The sequence below is a fragment of the Mchenga conophoros genome, linkage group LG6 (genome assembly GCF_057382185.1).
Source record: "Mchenga conophoros isolate Kocher_MC1m ecotype Shallow Benthic linkage group LG6, M_conophoros_male_GT1.1, whole genome shotgun sequence".
NCBI classification, from domain to species: Eukaryota; Metazoa; Chordata; class Actinopteri; order Cichliformes; family Cichlidae; genus Mchenga; species Mchenga conophoros.
Window position 1 is genome coordinate 25,950,969 of NC_140531.1, and position 20,998 is coordinate 25,971,966.

The 20,998-nt window shown below is 44.0% G+C and overlaps 1 protein-coding gene across 8 annotated transcripts in view; it reads right to left on the reverse strand.

Moving 5' to 3' along the window:
* Positions 1 to 20,998, reverse strand: part of rbfox2 (RNA binding fox-1 homolog 2) — a 43,390-nt gene that overhangs the window by 11,341 nt on the left and 11,051 nt on the right. For 5 of the 8 annotated variants that reach the window (XR_014892743.1, XR_014892742.1, XM_085277061.1 and 2 more), the window contains exons 2-6: positions 20,787 to 20,837; positions 6,982 to 7,188; positions 3,157 to 3,327; positions 2,607 to 2,660; positions 2,371 to 2,463 (exon numbers count right to left, since the gene is read on the reverse strand). Coding sequence is in view for 6 of the 8 variants with exons in the window: in XM_085277061.1 (XP_085133187.1) it covers positions 2,371 to 2,463; positions 2,607 to 2,660; positions 3,157 to 3,327; positions 6,982 to 7,188; positions 20,787 to 20,837 (576 nt within the window). In the remaining 2 variants the exon portion in view is untranslated. Of the gene's footprint in view, positions 1 to 2,370; positions 2,464 to 2,606; positions 2,661 to 3,156; positions 3,328 to 6,981; positions 7,189 to 18,339; positions 19,645 to 20,786; positions 20,838 to 20,998 lie in introns of those variants that run through there. The other 3 variants (XM_085277063.1, XM_085277059.1, XM_085277064.1) reach the window with 2 other exon arrangements.

Below are 20,998 nucleotides of genomic sequence, written 5' to 3' on the forward strand. Positions count from 1 at the left end.
TGAACGCATAAGAAGTGGTAGTCATAGTTGTTGCACTTGCAGATAGATGCAGTACATTCAGTTACACAAGTGGCCTTTTTGTAATGCCATGCGGTCAATGGCTAATCACGTAAATCGTTTCATTCACCACCTCCCCAAATCAATCACAGGATTAGCCAATCAGGTTCTGTCAATCGACCAATCAAGCCTCCCTTAAGTAAGAGGAGTCCTTCATTTGGGTGTTGGGTGCATCGTTATTTATTCTTTTTAATTTCATTTGGACGGATGGGGTTGGGGGGAGGGGTCATTCAAAGATGATGCCATGTGTACACAACTTACCGTTGGCAGGGAAACGGCGTGAGGACACGCGAGCAGTTACCGTGGAGACTGACAACAACAACAACATACAAAAATCATCAGGGAAATAGAGAAAATATATGTAAGAAAGAAATGATGAACCAAAAAAACCAAAAAAAAAAAAAAGTAAACATAAACAAAACGAGGTAATGAAAAGCAACCCCCACCCTGTGGTAGAGAGGAAGTGATGTAACAGGTCACGTGTCAACAGTCACCTACAAGAATCAGCCACATCACAACAATCTAGCCTCTAAAAAAACAATTAAAAAAACAACAACAACAAAAAAACCCTCTGCGAACAAAGGAAAGAAATAGAACGGAAACAGAAAACGTCAGAAATTAAAATATAACTTGGGGAAGGAAACTACACGTTATAGTATTGTCCAGGTTATATTCAAATAACTGACAAAGTTATCACTCAAAGTCTAACTGATTCCCACTCTCTGGTGTTTGTGCTACCTGACTACATCCCAGGAAGGGGGAAATGGACAGAGAAATTTAGGTAGGAATGGACAGAAGAGATGAAGATGCATATGGGACACGGAGTGGGAAAGACAGACTGACTGGCTGGGTGGGGGGGAAAATAGAGTGGAGAAAGATGGAGGACCAATGAAATAAAAGGACAGGAGAGGGGATGACTATTCTCTTCACTTGTTTGTTCTGTCTCCACCCTCCATATTTTTTATTTATTCATTTTTTGAAACATTCTCCACACCCACACACAAGAGACAGAGAAGAGAGCAGGACATTCAGGACCATGCAGAAGAGCTTTAGTAGCAAGTAGAAATCATTTTTTAAAAAAGAAAAAAAAATCAAAAGCGTGATTTTAAAATCAAAAGAGCCAGAGCAAATGGCGAAAGCACGGTGTATTTGATCTCCCAGGCCATTTGCAACTGAAATCCGAGCTCATGCTAACAAATTAAAGGAAAAAAAAGGAAAAATAAGTCACAAGAAAAAGCACTTCCATGAGATCTAGTGTTGTTTTTCAGGAGCGCTGGATGCAGGTGTGTGTGTGTGTGTGTGTGTGTGTGTGTGTGTGTGTGTGTGTGTGTGTGTGTGTGTGTGTGTGTGTAAAACAACACTTCTCTTTTTATTTTTAACCGTTCATCTTGCACATCTGAGATTAAAGGGTGTTTTTTGTTGGCTTTTTTTTTTTTACAAAAGCATCAGAAATGACACCACACTTCTCACAGCAGCCTTATTCCCAAAACTGCCCCCCTGAAAATGCCCCACCCCAACGCCCATCATGCATCAATCTCGTAAACACACCAAACGTAAAAAAACTACGACTCAGTGGCAGCCGCGCAATTTCAAGTGAAAAGAGTGAAAAATCCTTGACAACATCTGAGCCAGTGCTCCATCCATGCAACATACAGTAGCCTCTTACACCAGCAGCAAGCACTTTTCTCCCCCCCCCCACCCAAGAGGAAAATAACTGAGAGGCTTTTAACTGCTCATCCAGTCATAAACACAACCATAAATCAAGAATGGCCACTCGTCATGATCATGGAAGAAGTGACGATGATGATGAGGATGATGGAAAAGGTGCAGGAGGACAGATTAAACAAAAATAATAGTAATTTAAAAAGAAGGAAAAAAAATCATCCATGCTGTGATGTAAGCAGATATCATCAGCAATCGTGTCGTAGTGACTTCTCACCAGCCATGCCTGTTGTGTAGCCACTCCACCCAGCATGCTTTGCAAACCACACGACTTTTAAGGATCAAGGTGCAATGGGACAGCGCACGATATCGAGAAGAACGAGAACAGCATTAACAGCACGAACATCAACAGGAAGTGGCTTCAAAAGAGACGCCTTTGCGTGCGGCACCACTGCACCATGCTATAGTGAAGCCGAAGGGAGGAGGGGTGGGGGTGGGGGGGGGGGGGGTTTAAACAACAGCCATCCGGAAACCTTCTCTGGGCCAGAAGAATTAAGGTCACAGTTGGACATGGAGGGGACACAGAGGAGAAAATGGTCACTGTTGAAAAAAAAAAATTAAAATAGGAAAAAGAGGCGAGCGTGCCGTTACCTCGATTTTACGTCCTTCCACCAGCGTGCCGTGGAGCTTCTCTCTGGCCCTCTCTGCATCTGCGCTCGACTCAAACGTAACAAAACCGAAGCCCTGCAAGCAAAGGAGGGTAAAGAAACGACAAGGAGACGCAGGAGGAGGAGGAGAAGGAGATTGCAGTTAAGCTTCTTTTTTTTCTTTTTTTTTTGCTGCATTTTGAAATGCCTGACATGTTTTCTTTTTCCTCAGTGTCCTACCTTCGATCCCCTCTCGTTAAAAATGATCTCCACATCAAGGATTTTGCCAAATTGCTGAAACAAGAAACAGGAAAATAATGAATTAATTAATTAAAAAAAGAGAAGGAAAATGAAGAAGCTGAGCGAGCATGTAAGTCACACACACTGCTTCTCGCCACGGGGTGTCAGCACTGTTCAACCACGATGAGCTGGCACTGAGCCTACACTGGCTGCTAGGTCTTCTACCATATCTTCCTTTCCTCTGTTCTTTTCTCTGCACTGCATTTTAGAGCCGTTCCTCTTGCAAAACTGGAGGGAACCAGGCCAGATTATTACACTTCACTTTAGATAAGCTGCTGGAGAGCTGAAAATCTAAATAATCAAATAAGACAATGGATTCTGCTCAGCAAAAAAACAGCATGGCAAACCCTTGTTTTTATATAAGCGTCACTAGAAGATAGCAAAGGGCTGCAGTCACTAGATGAGGGGGGTTTAGTTTAGAGGGGATTTTACTCTGTTATGTAACGATACACAGTGGAGGGGAAAAAAGGCAACGTTCTGGTCCGCTTACCCCAAACATCTGCCGTAGGTCAGGGTCTCGGAAGCGGAAGGGGATGTTAGATACGTGAAGGCGTTTGGGGGTGGCCTTGGAGTCCGAATCGTCTCCGGCGTTCCCCCCGCCGCCTCCACCTCCCGAGCCAACCCCAGACTGGCCGTCAATCTGGGAGGACCCATCTGACTGCTTAGACACAAGGATGCAAAAAGACAAACAGAGACAGACAGACGAAAACAAAGAGGTCTTGTTAGGGTTGCGAAAAGACGATACGCAATGCACCATTAGCTGACAGACTGTCATCTGTCAGATTTGCACTGCAGTAGGCGCTGCTCGCTGCTTCCATTAATCAGCTGATTATTGTGCTGATTAGTTCATTAATCAGCTTGCACAAATTATGGATTGAACAGGAAAAATGTCCAAGTACTCGCTTTGCCTAGAAACAGGGAAAAAGCACAAAATATCGATTATGTTTCATAATCGATATTTTGTGCTTTTTCCCTGTGAGAAGAACACAAAGACAGTATTTTTCCCATTTTTTGGCGTGTCCAAAATTATTAAAGGGAAAATTAAAACCGTTGCAAAAATCTGTGAATTGACTCAAACAACCGACAGAACATAATAAATAAATGATTTAACCTCAACATATTTGTATTGCCTCTGGTTATAAGCAGCAGTGTACAACGAATGAAAACCATGACTGTTTTTATTCACTGTAAATTTTATTTCATGTGACGCTGTAGTATTTGATTTAAAAAATACTTATGGCACAGTCCAAAGGTCTTGAGCCACCTTTCATTTCTTTATATTTTGCTTGAAAAATTTGAAAAGGTTTGCAGTGATTTATTGAAACACGTGCAAACATACATGCACAATATAGTATATAAGGCAAAAAGAGAATTTGTACAATTGCAGCGTGTTTTACAGATGGCTGTAGACACTCACTGCTGCACCTCCATCCTGACCTCCTCTCTACAAACTGACAACAATTTGTACCAAAAAATGTCAAATTTGGATTCATTGCTGCATAAAATTTGTGGCAACAAGTATTTGTGTTGTCTGTGAGATCTTTACTGGATTTCTTCTTATTTCTTAAGGACATGACTTTCTGTTTATCTGGTGTAGGTAGTTTTCTTTATCCCTGCCACTTCTTTTCTCCTCCATTTGGCCAGTTTCCTCAGCATTTTAAGGACACGCTGCACACCCTGCTGAGATATGCCAAGTTTTCTGCTAATAGCTCTTTGATAATCACCTTGTTGGTGCAAAAATAAAATTTCAATTTCAAATTGTGTTATCGCTGGCATTTTTCACAGATTCAACTAAAGAAATGGGGAAAAAATTACGGGTCTTTGTGACACACTGCTAGTAACGGTGCCAGAAGTGCCAAAGATATCATCTAAAATTGGCTCTTTGCTCAGTTGTCTGCTGTGTGGAGACACAACACCGCTTCATATCTTGACTAAGGATTTTTTTCTTTTGCTTGAATTATTCATAAGTCAGTGTTAAGTTGCTTAACAAACAACGACAAGGGGGGAAAAAGCAAACATTACTTTAAAAATGAGAAACTTTAGGGACTGGAGTGAGTAGAAAAGCAGCCAATGTCCAAAGAAAAACTTCAAAAGACCTTCAGAAAATCTATATATAAAGAAATGAGGTGTGGGTCAAGACTTTTGCACAGTACTGTCATTCTCTGGATTTGCAAAATTAGACACACAGTCCAATCTAAACATGTAGTTTCTCTCAGCTGTCCAATTTCAATATTTATAAGGATTTATTGTTGATGATGTTTAAATACCACCATCTGAAAAAAATGAAACCTGAATTTTTCACCTTTTTTCCACCTGAAGAAAAAACAGTGGATAAAAATTAACTGTGGTGACAAAACATTGCATATAACATTATATAAGTGGCGGCCATCAGCAGTAACACCCATGTCAAATTCCTGCTTTAAGCAAATTGTGTTTTCACACTTCTGTCATTTTTTAAAAAGTTGGGTAGGCAATGTTACCAACAGTCGTTCTTTGTGTGAGCGTTTAGCTGTGTGGGCTTTTGCATGTCAAAGTGCTCAAAGACAAACAAAGCAAAAAGAAGAGTGAAGATTGGGCTGTAATTTGCAAGTCGACCAGAGAAGAAAAAAAAAACCAAAAACCCTCCAAATAAATGTAGCTATTCCACCCTAACTGCTGGATGAGTTAAAAAAAAGAAGCTGTTTTCCTATCATAATGATAGAAAGCACTTAGAGAGTGAATACCAAACCATGGCAAATGACCTGTTTTGCAATTTCAAAGAAACTGATCCAGAACTCTCCCACTCTTGCCTCCAAAACATTTAATGGGTTCTTTCTTTGCCCGCGCTCCACCTTTCCACAGTTTCATAAATTACGGTTTGGTAGTTTTTACATAAACTTGATGACAGACAGAAAAAGGCAGCCTTCACACTAGGGCTGGGTATCGTCACTGATTTCTAGAATCGATTCAATTCCGATTCACAAGGTCCCAAATCGATTCGATCCACGATTCGATTTAATTCGATTCGATTCGATTTAAATCTGGGAAATTTTGACAGTCAGAAGTATAATTCAGATCAGAACATTTACATATTTTTGTATCTATAAAAAGGAAGCTGACACTCGCAAGACTTTATCCAAGGTGTGAGCATCACAGCAGATGCCTTTGTGTCAAAGTAGCTGAAGATAAAACACAGAAAAACATGAAGGTGATTTTCCTGGCCTGGGATTTTATAAAAATATTCTGCAGTACATCAAAAACGAAAGAAAACCATTAATTAATGAACATTACCTCTGACGTTACAGCGGTTTTATTAGAGACACGGCTAAGCATTTTGCATTTTGAATAATATTAAAAAGTTTAAATTTGTTCAGTATTGAACAGCAGAAATGAGGTTTTCTTTTCGGAAGAATGTAAAAGGGAAAAAAACAGCGGCCGACAGCCTGTAAACAGCGGTAGACTTGTGCGTAACAAGCAAGCGAATAATGAAGAAAGGGAAACTGTTCGAGAGAGAGAGAGGGTGGGGGGGGGGAGGGAGAGAGAGAGAGCTGCGCATCGCAATGGAAGCAAAACAGTAAAAGAGTGAATTCATGACGATGTTTATGTGAAGCGTTTGGATCTTCTTTAGCTGCTGGTTCGGTCAATATTGTTTGGAGAGAGATCAAACTAACAGCTTTAGAATCAGCGCATAAAGGGCGTGAACACAAAGCGTGGACCCGGATCAGCGAGCTGTCGGCTTTCAGCCCCGACTGTGAGAAAGGCGACATCTAACTGATTCTGATCCGCGGGTCGCGCTGTGTGTTTAAGTCTATGTGCAGAATCCCTGTACCTGCTCTCATTTACTGTTTGGTGGTTCTTGAAATTTTGTGAGATGTCACCAGAGATTCTGGCATTTCGGACAAAATAAATTTATATTAAAAAATCGATTCAGGATTTTAATGAATCGATTTTACGTTATCCAAGCCAGAATCGATTTTAATCGATGAATCGATTATAAAAACCCACCCCTACTTCACACACTCTCTCAGTGTATGTTTCTGTGACAGCGAAGTGGCCACAGAATCGGTTATGACAGGTGGAATTATTTTTGTGTTTGGAGGAACGATCGTAACACAGAGAGGTTTATACGTTTTAATCCGAGCGAGATAAAAACAAAACAACATGTGAAAATGTTACAGCTCAGTTGAAAAGAAAAACTTGAATTGTGGTCACAATTAGTAATGTGCTCTTATAATATCCTCATTTCAGTCTGTAACGTGTATCCCACTCACTAAGCGCCCTCTCAAGGCACAGCCTGGGTGTGGGCTGCCAACAGAGGAAGGAGGCCGGTACTCACTTGGGCACTGAGGCTGTTAGCGGCGTTGGCTGCGCTATTCGCTGCTCCGCCGGCTTCCACGGGACCCTGGACGGCCCCTGCAGCATACAGGCTGCCCCCGTAATCCAGGGCCAGGCCGTTCTGGGGGGGCGGTGGTGGAGGAGGCGGGAAGGCAGAGAAAGGTGGGGGGACGAGTCCCTCCTGACCGCCAGCACTATCCTGAGAACCCTGTTGGAAGAAAAAGAGAGAAAAGTGAGGTGGGAGTGAGAACTAAAGTGGTCGGCTGGCGAAATACCACGGTATCTTTTACTAAGAGCATCACCCGACCACACAGAGACCACTTCCCCAAGAGCGTCAGTCTAAAAGTCATACAGGCATGGATATTATATTTCCATTTTCCTGTGTGTGTGTGTGTGTGTGTGTGTGTGCGTGTATCTAACCCCCCACCCCCACCCCACCCCCCAACCATTAAATATTCACTGCTGCCACATCTATTATTGAGGGTCAGATGCCTCCATGCTCAGTGTGTTGCACAATGATGAGTGTCTAATGCCTGCACGCACACTTACAAACGCCTCTGCACACAAACCACCTTTGACACGCAAACACCCACACACCTAAACGCTCACACAAAGACCAACTGTTTGCAAGGAAGCCGGCCCAAGTACTTCGTACATATTATCCCCCCCACCCCCAAGAAGATGTGTGTAAGATGCCAAAATTCGAGCTTGTAGGAGAACAACACAGGCGTCCATAAACACATGGTAGAGACACATAAACATGGCAGAGGCATTAACACAACACACACACACGCGCACACACATTCCTTACTGCTGGCAGTGGGGTATGGATACCCTAAATGGTAACAGAGAGGCAGCAAGGATGGGAGAGGACGGGGCCGGGCTGGGGGATTTGAAGATAAAAGGTGATGACAGATTCAAGAGACGAGGCCCGATCCATAGCTGCAAAGGATTACTCAAACTTCACCAGATTTCTAATTCCAATAACTGCAGTGTTTGGTCATTTTATTAAAGACTATAAAAACACTACGATGGTTTTCTGGTTCAGAGAGGGATGCTTTAAATGCTAATGTCAGCACGTTTTAAGAAAATAAATAAATAAATCAGGACATTGTCTGAGTTTGTCCTTTTTCACGCAAAGTACCGCAAAGCATGAAACGGTCTACTTACGACGTGGTCACACTACCAGAAACAGATTGCCTGGATGAGACATGCAGAAGGCAGTAAGCGACACCCCCTCACTTACTGTAGCTGTGAACGCAGTGGACGTTTAGCGGAGCGATTTGTCAACCGGTACAATCTGACCTCTCACATGCTGGTAGATGAGCTGACATCCAAAGTGATTGCACTGGAGATTTGCTCACTGCCATAACACCTTTGTCAGGTGATGTGAGAAATGCTAAGGGCTGCAGAGAAAGTGTAAAAACAGTTAAAAGCAACAAACTTAACATACCGACATTTAGCAGGTATAAAGTATTCACTATATGCATCTTCCTGCTAAAAGGGAGTTTTTCCTTCCCACTGTCGCCAATTGCTTGCTCATAGTTTGTTGCCTAATGGTTTTTCTGTATTATTGTAGGCTCTCCTCCAATATAAAGTGCATTGAGGCAACTGTTGCTGTGATTTGGCGCTATACAAATCAAACCGAATGAAATCAAATTTTTAGTGGTAAGATTCATCTACTGGGGACCAAGAATGTACAAAACTATTGTGGTAATGCATTCAAGTGGTTGCAGAGATCACACTGATTGCCAAAATCCAGTTGACCATCATCATTAATCTGGCGTGAGCCACGTTAGCATGTTAGCCCTGATTTAAAAAAACAAAAAACTCTACCAACTCTCAATATTTTTTTCACCACACCTGATACATATGACATTAAAATGTACCAGAAAATGAGAACTAAACAACCTGATACCGGCACCAGAAAACAAAATCATAAAAACTAAATTATACATTTGTAAATCACAATAGATACAAATGATGACGATATCTAGAAACCCGGAGTAGCACCCATTGTGTAGCCTTTTTTGTTCAGCCTATTCTCCTTTGCTGTGTCTTTCTAACCTCTTTGTTCTTCTCATTTGACTGTAACAACTAATTACTACAATCATCATCATCATTGCTTTATTAGGAATAGTACTAATGTAAGACAGACTCGCAAAGACAGTAATACAATAATTAATTAGTAAAAGAAGTTACAATGTCGCCCCCCCGTCGGCATTATATCACTTCTAAATAGACTCAGTTGAGCCTACCTGACATCTGCTTGGCTATACTCACTTCAAGTGTGTGTGTGTGTGTGTGTGTGTGTGTGTGTGTGTGTGTGTGTGTGTGTGTGTGTGTGTGTGTGTGTGTGAGTGAGTGACAGGCTGCAGCGATGCCCATCTGAGCTGCACAATAGATCACTGTCCCTTTGGGAGTGTTATAAGTGTGTGGGAGGGTGAGTATGTACGTATGTGTGCGTGTGTGTTTGTGTGTGCGTTTGCGAGCATGCCATCTGTCTCCCAGCTTTTGACCTTTCTCAGCGTCACACCTGTGACACTGTAGTCCGGCCCCTCGACTCAGTAACAAACCGGGGGATGCACGCGGTCGACACGGATCACATCGATATCGTGACACGAGAACAGCTTCAGCTGAGCTGCTCCCAGCGAGCAGTGAGAGAGAAACTCTGCCGTGTACCAAGCAGACAAACTTAAGCAAATAAAGCTGGAATTTGTTAAACTTAACAACTTAAGTATTTTTTCTATTGGATAAATCCTAACTCTAAATACAGAACATAGATTTGTGTACTATAAACTATAAACATCAATCTAATGATTTCTTCCTGGACTACTTTTTTAAGACATTTTATCAGTCAGAAGCATCGTCCTTGAAATGCTTTGTTATTAAAAGGAAAATGCCGCCCATCACACTTCAAAGAAATTCGTTCCTGTATGTACCTATATACAACCTCAATGGACTGAGTCAGACACTGGCACTGGTCAGGAGACTCCTACGAAGTTAAAACCAAATATCAGAATGAGGAGGAAAGGTGATTTAGGTGACTTTGAAAGTGGCATGGCCGTTGGTGCCAGACAGGCTGGTTTGACAAACTGCTGATCTACTGAGATTTTCATATGCAGCCATCTCCAGGGTTTATAGAGAATGGGGGGAGGGGGGGGGTCCGGTGAGTGGCAGTTCTCTGGGCGAAAATGCTTTGTTGACTGGAGAGGCCAGAGACAAACAGCCAGAGTGGTTTGAGCTTACAGAAACGTGGCAGCAACTCAAATAACCACCAATATGCAGATGAGCATCGCCGAACACAGCACAAAGAATATGGAAGCAGATGGCCCACAGCAGAAGACGACCACACCGGGTGCCGCTCCTGTCATCTCGGAACAGGAAATTGAGTGGCACGGGTTCACTAAAAATTGGGACAAAACGTTGCCTGGTCGCGATGAATCTCGATTTGTGGTGCAGCACTCAGACGGACGGGTCAGGATTTGGCATAAACAAAACGAAAGCACGGATCCATCCTGCTTTTATATCGACGATTCAGGTTGGTGGTGTAATTGTATTGCAGATGTGTTTTTTTTATGGTAAACTTTGAACCTCATGCTGTTTGTGACCATGCCCATCCCTTTATAATGACAGTGTACCCATCTTCAAATGGCTATTTTCAGCAGGAGAATGGGCTCAGTGGTATCCTCAGTATACTCCACAGTCTCCACATCTCAATCCAATCGAGCACCCTTGAGATGTGGGGGAACGGGCAAAAGGAGAAAAAAGAAAAAAAGAAAAACGGCTTCATGAGCTGCACGATTCCTTCATGCCAGTGAGGACCAAAATCTCAGAGGAATGTTTCCAGAACCTCGCTGAATCGATGCCACAAAGAATTTATGCAGCTCTAAAAGCAAAGCGGGGTCTAAAACTTAAGAATAATCATGTCTGATATACCGGAACTCACAAGTCGCTAAGTAAATGAGTAAAGTTCATTTTTATAGCGCTTTTTGAGACAAGGAATGGTCACAAATTGCTTTACAGAGGTAATTTAATCAAATCCAGCCCACGCCAAAGGCAAAGTGGACACACATGAATGTAGAAAAACAACATAGTGTCTGTCTGAACACATGAGTTTTAAGCTGCCTTTTTAAAGAACAACAAAAGAATGATATAATTATTCATCTAATCATTTACTGGAAGATTCCTGGTGCAGAAAATTCTTTGCATCGCACCTATACTTGTCTTTCCCGCCGTCGTGAGGCAAAAAGGAGGCAGAACCAGACGCTTTAAGAGGAATGCTTTGAACTCGTCCGTTAAAGGCTGCAGCCGCGTTCTGCCTTTTGTGATTTCAGGAGTGTAATTACAAACAGAAATCCTGCCATCTCCCTGGCTCTCGCTCACCGATAACGGGCACTAAAATGCATGTTATCGCTCATCTCAACACTGTGAGCCTTACCCCGAAGCGCCGCTGCCACACCATTTCGCCGCGCGCACACATCCCCGCAACTCGCCTGGCAGGTGAAGAGTCACCACCTCGGGCAAAACAGAAACCGCGATCCTCATCTTCAGTGGCTGCCACTTGAGCAATACAGCCACCAGATTACTGACCACAGTGTCCAAGTTTAACTTCATTCACGTTTTCAGATAGCAGCTGTGTCCGCTCATCTAAACTCTGCAGCTGTATGAACCTCTTCCAATCTCGCCCACAAGCACTCAAATTAAGATTTTGATACAAGATAGCGCTCCTCAACAGCCTCGCCTCCGTGTCCTAAGTTTCACGTCGCAGCGCAAACACCTTACACCTTGGCGAGCCGTGCTTGTGATTTGCACAGATTGTTCCTGTGATTATTATAACCTGCCAGGGTTTTAGGATGCATGCTTTTAGAGGTGCGGCTTTGCAAAATTTCAGCTCTTCCAAGTTCCCAGAATAAATAAAGAGAAATGAACTGCTGCATCTCTTTTCCTGCATTACTTCACCCTCTCATTAATTTGGTTTCTGTTATTAGCCGTTATGATTTTATGCTCCAATTAGTGAACAAAACATGCATTTTCTCCTTGTTGTGGGGGAAAAGAAACAACACTCTGTTACTTCACTGGTGGCAATAATGTGAACATTAGCTGCAATCCTCTGATGAGAGATCCTGAATTCATTACATTTGCTCAATTCAGAGATGCAAAAAAGAAAAGAAAAGGAGAGAGCAGAGATGTGGAAATTAGCTAGTTTAGATCAAGCTTTTAACTGCAGCTGGGAAAAAAACAGACATGTTAAGTGACACACTGAATGACTTCACTTTGCATAAACCCATCCTAGATTAAATGCATTTGCGGAGGTGAATATGAGAGTAGGTGGAGCAAGCAATTCTGGGTCACTAGGTAGGAGCTAACCTGGGTGGCAAACAGAAAGAGAGAGAAACTCGACCCGCTCCCGTGTCTTCCTTCGAAAGGGAAAGTTGATGACCCCAGATTGGGTGAAGCGGTGAAACGGGAAAAGCTGAAAGGGGACAATAGGCTGGCAACATTTTGTGGCAATGAGGGAAACCTTTTAACTGTTTCAGCCGCTATTAAATGCAGCGCCATTAAATTTTAATGATCTCTTTCACTTTTGATCTAGTGGCATCACCGCATCATAATGCAGTTCTGTGCTCTGACTGCCAAATATTCGCTATTTAGCTAACAGGCTAAATTAAAAACGGTGAAAACGGTAAACGTTACGGGTGTTACCATGTCGTCAGTCAGAGAACGTACTGGCTTGTCTTCTGCTCTGATGACCTGGGCCAAGACTTCCTCTTCCATCTGGCAGTCATTGTTTGAGATACATTTTTAAAACTAATTAAAAACAAAATTGGCATTAGATGATAGCTGGTGGTTTGGAGGCTGCATTTTCAAAAATGCAGCCTCTCTTGTGCCTTTCATTGGGACTGTTTACCTGCATGCAAACAAAGCCTGCTCAAAAGCGACTGTTTGTGTTCCAACTAGTGTTAACCGGGCTACAAACGGAAACCAGAAGGCTTCCCGCTCCACTTCCCAAAAGATTCTGCATATTCATATAAGTAAAAAGCAAAGGTTAAAATAAAATGAGCAGATATTTGTTTATAAATATCGCCATGTTATTAACGCTGAGCTCAAAGCACCTCCACGCCTCCCCTCCCACCTTCAGATGCTTTTCCACCGTCCAACAAGCTGCACTGAGTGAATACGCTGACAGCTCTGCTTTTATTTAAAGTCTAAAGCTATCATTTATTTTATATTTCTATCTTACTGCAAATTAAAGAGCTTCAATGGAATGAATTAAAAAAAACTTAACATATAAGCAAAAAAGGTCAAAAGGAAGATTGTTTTAACTGAGGGATCCCCCTGCTGTAGAGGCTTACATGAATAAATGCAATAAAAGTCTATCTTTTGTCCAATTTGATGGGAAAACCACCCTCCTACTGTTCATCACCGCTTTACTGCTGTCGTACTTGAGTCCCAACATTGATGACTCATGACACATCTCACTCGACTACAGATGAGTCAGTCTTGGACTTGACAAGTTGTGATGCAACTTAGACAGAATGATAGTGACTTGGATGTTAATAGCGCACGCTTTAAGCCTCAATTTCTGATTGCAGCAATATACATATGTAATTTCAGCAGCACAAACCACTGAGTAGAGGTATGACCCAGGAGGCAGATTTAGAGATGACGACTTCAAATCTTTGATCTTTTTTTCTGAAAGGAGGAGGAACATAAACTCTGTGACCCTGTGAGCCTCACCAGCCTTCTCTAAGGTTTTCTATACCAACCCTGAATCAGCTGTATCATCGATATCAAAGGTACTGGAACCAGTTCATTTCATAGACCAGTTGACGAATGTCACCAATGATAGAGAAATAGATCTGTAAATATGCAGGATTCATCCTCGGCACGGCATAAAATCACATTAAGAATGCATTAATGTAGCAATCTCTATGAACCTTTAGATGCCTAAGAGACTGATCAATGAGGAAGCATTTCTTCATTGATAAGCAAACAGTCGCACCTATGGAACAAATAAGTTATAGCAGCCAATATTGGACAGATCATCTGAATAATTCTGGTTGAGGACGATTGTGTTGCAGCTCTAATCACTAAAAACCAAAGAAAAACCAAAGTAAAGGTAGTAGAGGTAGGTAGTGAACAAGATCTCTCTGGATCTGAGTATTAATAAACATCAACAGCAACCCATGTTTTCACATACATGTGTGCCTTGTCCTTATCAGGCTAAATAATCTAAACTTTAAGGCAAATTCAAGAAAACAGTGAATGAATGAGCTGTGCTGAAATAAATGTAATAGTGCAAACTTGCTGACTCCAGTCTCCACTGGTAGTTTTGAAGATAAATCTCAAGACCAGCTCTGATTCACATTTCTAGCTTCTCTGGATTAAAATTCCCCGTGTTCAATTATATTTAGCTCTTAGCGAGGAATACTGGGAGCTTTTTCTGGGACTGAAAATAAGAAATTTGTGGTTAGAGTCGGAGTCTCTTTAAGTTATTTTCTGACACAGACCCCCGATCACAACTCTGTCGGTTCTTCTCTTCTCCTCATTGTTGTTGCTCATGCACAGACTACAGCCTCGCAGGAGAATGGACAACCCCGGCTGTTGCCGCTCCTTCTGCCAGACCCAAAATAGAAGCGGGAATGCAAGCCAAAAACAACCTTGTATTTGTGTTTGACGATTGGCCTTTTCAGAGGAGATCCATTTTTGCAGCATCTCAACGGGCCTCTCTATACCTGATGCACTGTGTTAACAACCCCGTATCTCCAAAAACAGTATGTGCCCCCCTCCTCGTCTCCCTCCCTCTGTAAGGCTTTGGGGCCTTTTGCTGACTGCGAGTGGCCTTTGTGATTCGAATCAGGATAAAAGCATCTACTGAATAAATGCACACAGATAGCAGGATAAGAGGAGGAACACAAAGGCAGAGGAGGAGGGCATTCTTGGAGAAGTGCTGCCCTGTGCACAAGCAAACTGTAGGCTGTTCATTTGTGTCAGCACTCAAGGTTTGTGTACATTTTGTTTGTGTGCATGTCTTGCGCTTGTCTCGGTGTATGCTCCCGGTGTTTTAAGGGATTTTAAGGGTTGTGAAAGTGCATGCGTTGGCCAGGCAAAGCCAGTGACTCAGAGCGGTAGCTGTAGCTGGCTTACTTTCGGGTCAGTTAGCAGCAGCAAGTGTGTCTGAGGAGGCATGTTATAAAATGTGCCCGTCTGCGGCAGTCTCACTACGCTACTCGAGGAGACAAGGAGAAGAGCAAAGGAGAGAGGAGAGGAAGTGTGGTTAAAAGCTAACTGGGGCATCAGTGGGTCATTTCACATGAATAATGACGTTTCAGAATCGTACTTTCTCTGGCTTCCGGCCATAACGCTAATGCCTAATTCAACAGACTGGACTATGGAAAACGTGATTCATGTTGTTAGCAGCAGCTCGTATTTTGGCTCAATAATCGGATTAAGTGGTGAAGTTCGGTGTTCAGCTCAGATCTTGGCTTCCGAGTCTGCGCTGCTGTTACCCAAGCTGCAAACAGCTGGAGAAACGTTTTACAACATGCCTGTGGCATACCGATGAGCCAGGAGACACCCTCTTGTTAAATTATTCCATCCAACATCAACCCCTCCTCCATCGGTTCCCCCCTCCTCCCTTCACTCGCTCTTCCTCTCTGCTGCTGTTCTCCCTTTCCTCCCACTCTCTCTGCTGTGCGCTTCACTTCTTTACGCTTCATAAAATCCAGACGGGACCCTCGCATACGTCCCGCCCCCACACATGTCAATCAAGCTCATTTGCCTCATAGCAACAGGATATCAGCGCGATCCAGGCTCCTCCTTCCATTCTCTCCTCCATTTCCTTATAGGGTAACATGTGTGCTTGTCAAACAAACCCCTCCTAATCCACCCCCATCCTTTTCCTTGTAGGGTCTCCCCTTCCTCGCACGCCATTTCTGGGAGACTCCCCAGCCTCATACATGTGCACAGGAACATGCATTCGCGCGTGCACGCATGCACACACACGCACAACCCCGACTTTCCCCTGTCATCTCCTCAGTAGCTGCATAAATGGTCCGTTCAGCACCACTGCGGCATTTTATGAAAGATAAACACCCGAAAACAAAAAGGATGATGACATTATTTGTTCACATTTATTCCACATTAGAATCCACACGCCATCCCAGACAAACACACAGGCAGGTGAGCATACAAACCTGCAAACAGATATGTATTAACCCAACATGACTATGCCTCTTTCAATACATTAGACATGACCCTGAAACTAGTTTGTCCTGTTTGACGCTCACAGAGGGCTCTGCACTAATCGCCTGGTTGTCCAGTGTGGTTTAAAAACATACGGAAGCCAGCTGTAGGACGGTGTTGTCACTGTCAACTGCACCGCCTAAAGAGTCAGGAAGGGCAACCCCTGCCTTTTTCCTTTTTTTTTTTTGTCAAAGCTGCACTGATGCCTCACGCTGAGCACTTTTAGAGCAGTTAAGGGAAGCACACAGCTGGAGGAGGAGGAGGCCCGCTCAAGATTTACCCCCGTCCAGAAAGGTGTTTACATCACAAAAGGTTTCCCATCAACATTTTGCCTCATGCCTCGAACCACCTAACAATCAGCGCAAAATGAGTGACTCATCCAAGTTGCCACGGCAACACGGTTCATCGGGATCAGTTAACGACCACCATTGTTACCCCTGCAAAGAATCGATAACAAGATTTGGGAGGTGGAGGCGTGCCAGTGTGTGGGGGGGTGAATCCTCACGACCCGTTTCCAGTTTGTGCAAGCGTGGCAGGCTGCGCATAGCTTTTGCAGCAGGTAGGCGTCTCTCCCTTGCCTCAGGGCACATGCTTAGGTGGGGCTTGAGAAAATATTTCTTCTGCACCCGATCTGCTGCTCTCAACTCTCTCGCAGGAGAAAGAGACAATTTAAAAAATATATATATTTAGTTATATAAAATTAGCAAATGCAGCGCCATCAAGGAGCTGATAAATTACCCCCGCTGTAAACAAACTCGGAACACTCACATATGGACATAACTGCAAAGTCAGCTTTACACACTGAAATTGCGTCACTGAGCAAACTAGCCGCCTCTAGTTGACCTACAATATGTGATTTTCATGCTGCTCGCCCGTGTCTGTTCTGCTCCCTCACCTACGAGCTTCCTTGACTGCGGTGGGGAAGCGTGGGGTGTCCCATCACCCTAAAATTGTTTTAAAAATCTTCTCCTCGTGCTCCCATTCCTTCTCTCCCTCTCTCCCTTCAAACCCCATCCCCCTCTCTTCCAGGGGCTCTTAAAGGAAAACATTGAGATAACAGCTGCCAGGGCCCCGGGGAGAGCGAGAGAAGGGAGAAAAGAGGTCAAACAGTAAAGAGAGCAGGAATCCAAGGTACAGCTGAAAGAGAAGCACACACACACTCATACTGACTCACACCAATTGAAATGTAATGATATGAACATGACACTTCATGCACCAACTTTGCAGCCCACTGTGTGCTCGAGCTTGTGTGTGTGTTTGTGAAATGTGTGACACAGAAATTACAGTGAGGAGGTGTTGTTAGCTGAATAGAAGAGATGCAGAAGGGAGGACGAGAGAGAAAGAACGAGCAATAAAAAAAGGAAAACACAACACAAGGGCAGGGACAACTGTTCTGTGGACACCTGTCCCTTTCGCTCACAGGCTGGAGCGATGTACAGAGACAGCTGCAGGGCCAATAAAGAAGAAAGAGTTTTCCACTTACCTCTCCTCTCCCCCCTCCAATTCCCTCTCTGCTTCCACTCTCCTGCTTCAGATATATCGAAATAGTTGACTAGCAGAAATAGCGCCACTGAACCGCTACATCCAGCTGACACGCTGTACTGTATGCTCACATAAGATTCTCCTGACCATACATAATACATGGCTGAGCGCAGTTTCTGGCAGTGGCAGCCCTTGATGTTCAAACTGCGTGCACTTCTAGCTTTTGGCAGGGTTGGGGGGGGGACAGATGCCACAATAACAGCGTACAATAACACACTGCCGCTCGTGCGGCTCGGCATAACGAATCATAATTGTGGAGATACGATCTCCAGCCTGTATCTCGCTGTCATCAACGCCTGCTACACTACTTCCAGTGTTTATATCCCACTCGTAGCAAGTAGCTGCCGAGTCCTGACAAGAGCCCGAAACGCTCTCTGACTGGACCCGCTCTAGCGATCGGGTCAAGTAGACTCCTCGTCTGTTAGTAGTTAATTAACATTTAATGCTCGATGACAGCCCGTTCTGATGCCGTTTCGCGTACGGCCGAGCCCGAGCGCCGACGAGGAGATGCAGCGGCCGTGCACGCAGGCGGAGGAGGATATGAAAAGATACGGGGATAAACACTCACCGACAGCACGTTAGGATAGTACAGTCCCATCATCGTATTCTGTGCAACAACTCAAACTGTCGTCGCTCCTCTCTCCTCTCTCTCCTTTCCTCTTCTCACGCTGCCTCGCTTTCTCTCCCTCGCCGAGCCTGTGTCACCTCACCAGCTCAGTCTCTCTTGTCTGTCTCACAAATTCAAAATCTCCCTCTCTCTGCCCCCGCTCGCTCTGTCTGCCCTGCCAATCCCCTCCCCACCTCCTCCTCCTCCTCTCCTGGCTTCTGTCCCTGTCACTCTCCCTCACTTGCTTACTTGCTTGCTTTTCTTTTCTTTCAACCCCCCCTTCCCCTCTATCTATCTCTCTCTCTCTCTCTCTCCCCGACTCCCACTCAGTCTTTTCTTTCCCTCTCCCACTCGCTCCTTTGCTTTCCCTCTACCCCCAGCCTTCTGTTTTGCTGCTGTGCCCTTGCCTGCTCATCTCTTCTGTCTCTTCTCCGGTCCTCCTCCTCTCCTCCTATCTCACCCAGATAGCCTAACGCCTCCCCCTTCCTACTTCTCTGCCTCTGTCACACCTGCAAACTTTCCCCTCCCCTCTGCTTTCCTCTCATGTCGCAGTCCTCCTCTCCTCTCCTCACTCTCTCTCTCTCCTTCTATTCTCTTTCTCCATGTAGGTGAGTTAACTGGGGCTGCTGGCACCACTGGGAGAGAGCAATAGACGTCTTTTCTTCTCTCTCTCTCTCTCAGACACGCACCTTGTTACGCAAATGAGCCGGTAATTTTACACATCAGTCATTTTTTTCCTGCAAAAGTCACGACTGCAACGATACTAGGTCATACCGAGCAGCGTTTTTCATAACACCGCCAACATGGCCCAAGTCTGGCTGTTATCACATTCAACTTAAAGCTGTGTCGGACGATATTTCTATAAAAACAAGGAGGATGAAGCCACAGCGGTGTAAGCTCTGCAGCTCCCCTTAGGTTTACAGAGCATTTTAGCACCTTTTAGATCATTGTTTTGGCTTCGCGCTCGCTGCATTTTTAAAAATATGTATCAACCTGGTTTCAGCTCCCAAACCCCCACGGTAATCCGCGTCCAGCAGAGAGCTAAAGATAGCATCATTACAGCTAAACATATTGAAGCATTGAGCAGATTTTTCTCAGAAGAAAACGACACCACTGGGGGCACCAAACACGCCCTGAGCAGGAAGGCTCATCAAAGATGCAAGAAAAGATGCCAGCACCCGCCGAACAAATCGCCATCGTTTCTTGAATAACGACCATCGACTACACGAGTAATGAAGTGGCATTAATCTTCAGCACAGCACACTGCACGTGAATCCTTTGCTCAAATGCAGAACTCCAGCGCGGCACAGGTTTGCGCACCGGGTGACAAATACCATGCCAAGCCATTACCTGATGATTTTACTTTATATAAAAAAAGTTTGAAAACTACTTCAATAGGCAGCCTGCCAAGTTTCATACTCCATCTGCAAAGAGCTTGTCTTCCCCTTCACACTTGGGGCTTCTGCTACTCTCCAGGCTCTTCCTTCCAGGAGTCTTTGATCACATCATTCTCACACTGCTGCTGACAGTTTAGCACCTCAGTGTTGTGGAAGCCTCCGCTGCCCGGCATTGTTTTCTTCCTCTCTGTCATTTTTTCCCCCCTCCTGGTCAGAGGCCAAATCACACCTCCAAGCCCCCAAGCAGTCCTTGAATGACTTCTTTCGATCCCAACAAGAGGCTGTTCAGACAAGCCGAAACTTTAAAACATCATCATCAAAAGTAAGATTAAGAGTGAAATCAAAACTGTCTGTTTGACTTCCAGGCTTCTGCAATACCCACTTAGCTGTACTAAAAAAAAAAAAGCCCATTCTCATACTGGGGCAAATAAAAGCATTCAAGTGAAGACAGATAAAGTGCAGATAAGCAGCCGGAGGTTGTCGGGCACCACGGAGTGCGAGGGATGAGGAGATTACGGGCAGAACATGAGAGGATGAGTGGATGAACGGAGGATGATCTAAGGATTAACCACATAAACTGAGCAGTCTAATAACACAATCAGCAGGCTAATACAAAGATGGGCAAACATGCTGTAGTCTTACACGCACACACACATAAACACAAACAAGATGCAATGCAGTGTGAGTGCGTGTTTGTGGGCAGAAAACTATAACATCAGCATGTTTAAAGGTGCTAAAAGAGAAAGAACAAGTTGGATTTGCCATCTGAAAGATGATTACTAAGTGTGCATTATTGGGAACAGAAAGGAAAGTGGGTGGAGGGTAATACTGGAGGGTTGTGGAGGCGTGTCTTTTACTACACGACTGCTAATTTATAATCTACACCCCCACCTTGTGGTTTGAAGAGCTACACTGAGCCATATTAATGTTATCTGAATACTGTATAAATGGAAGGAGTGGAATGAGGCCACATTACACAACGTGGATTTTGGCACATGTTTTTCCTCTTACCTGACTATGAGACGGGTATCCGTGATAGCTGAGCGCCAAGGGGTCGTTGTTCTGAAAGAGAGGAGCAGATTTTTCGGAAACATGGTCAGAAATTTGTGAAGAAAAAGGACAAGTCGCTTAAAAACATTTTCATGCTTCATTGTTATTCACTCAGACTTTTTTCCTTCTGTTTTTATGCCCACTAAGCTGTTGCCTCCATATTTGACTTTACA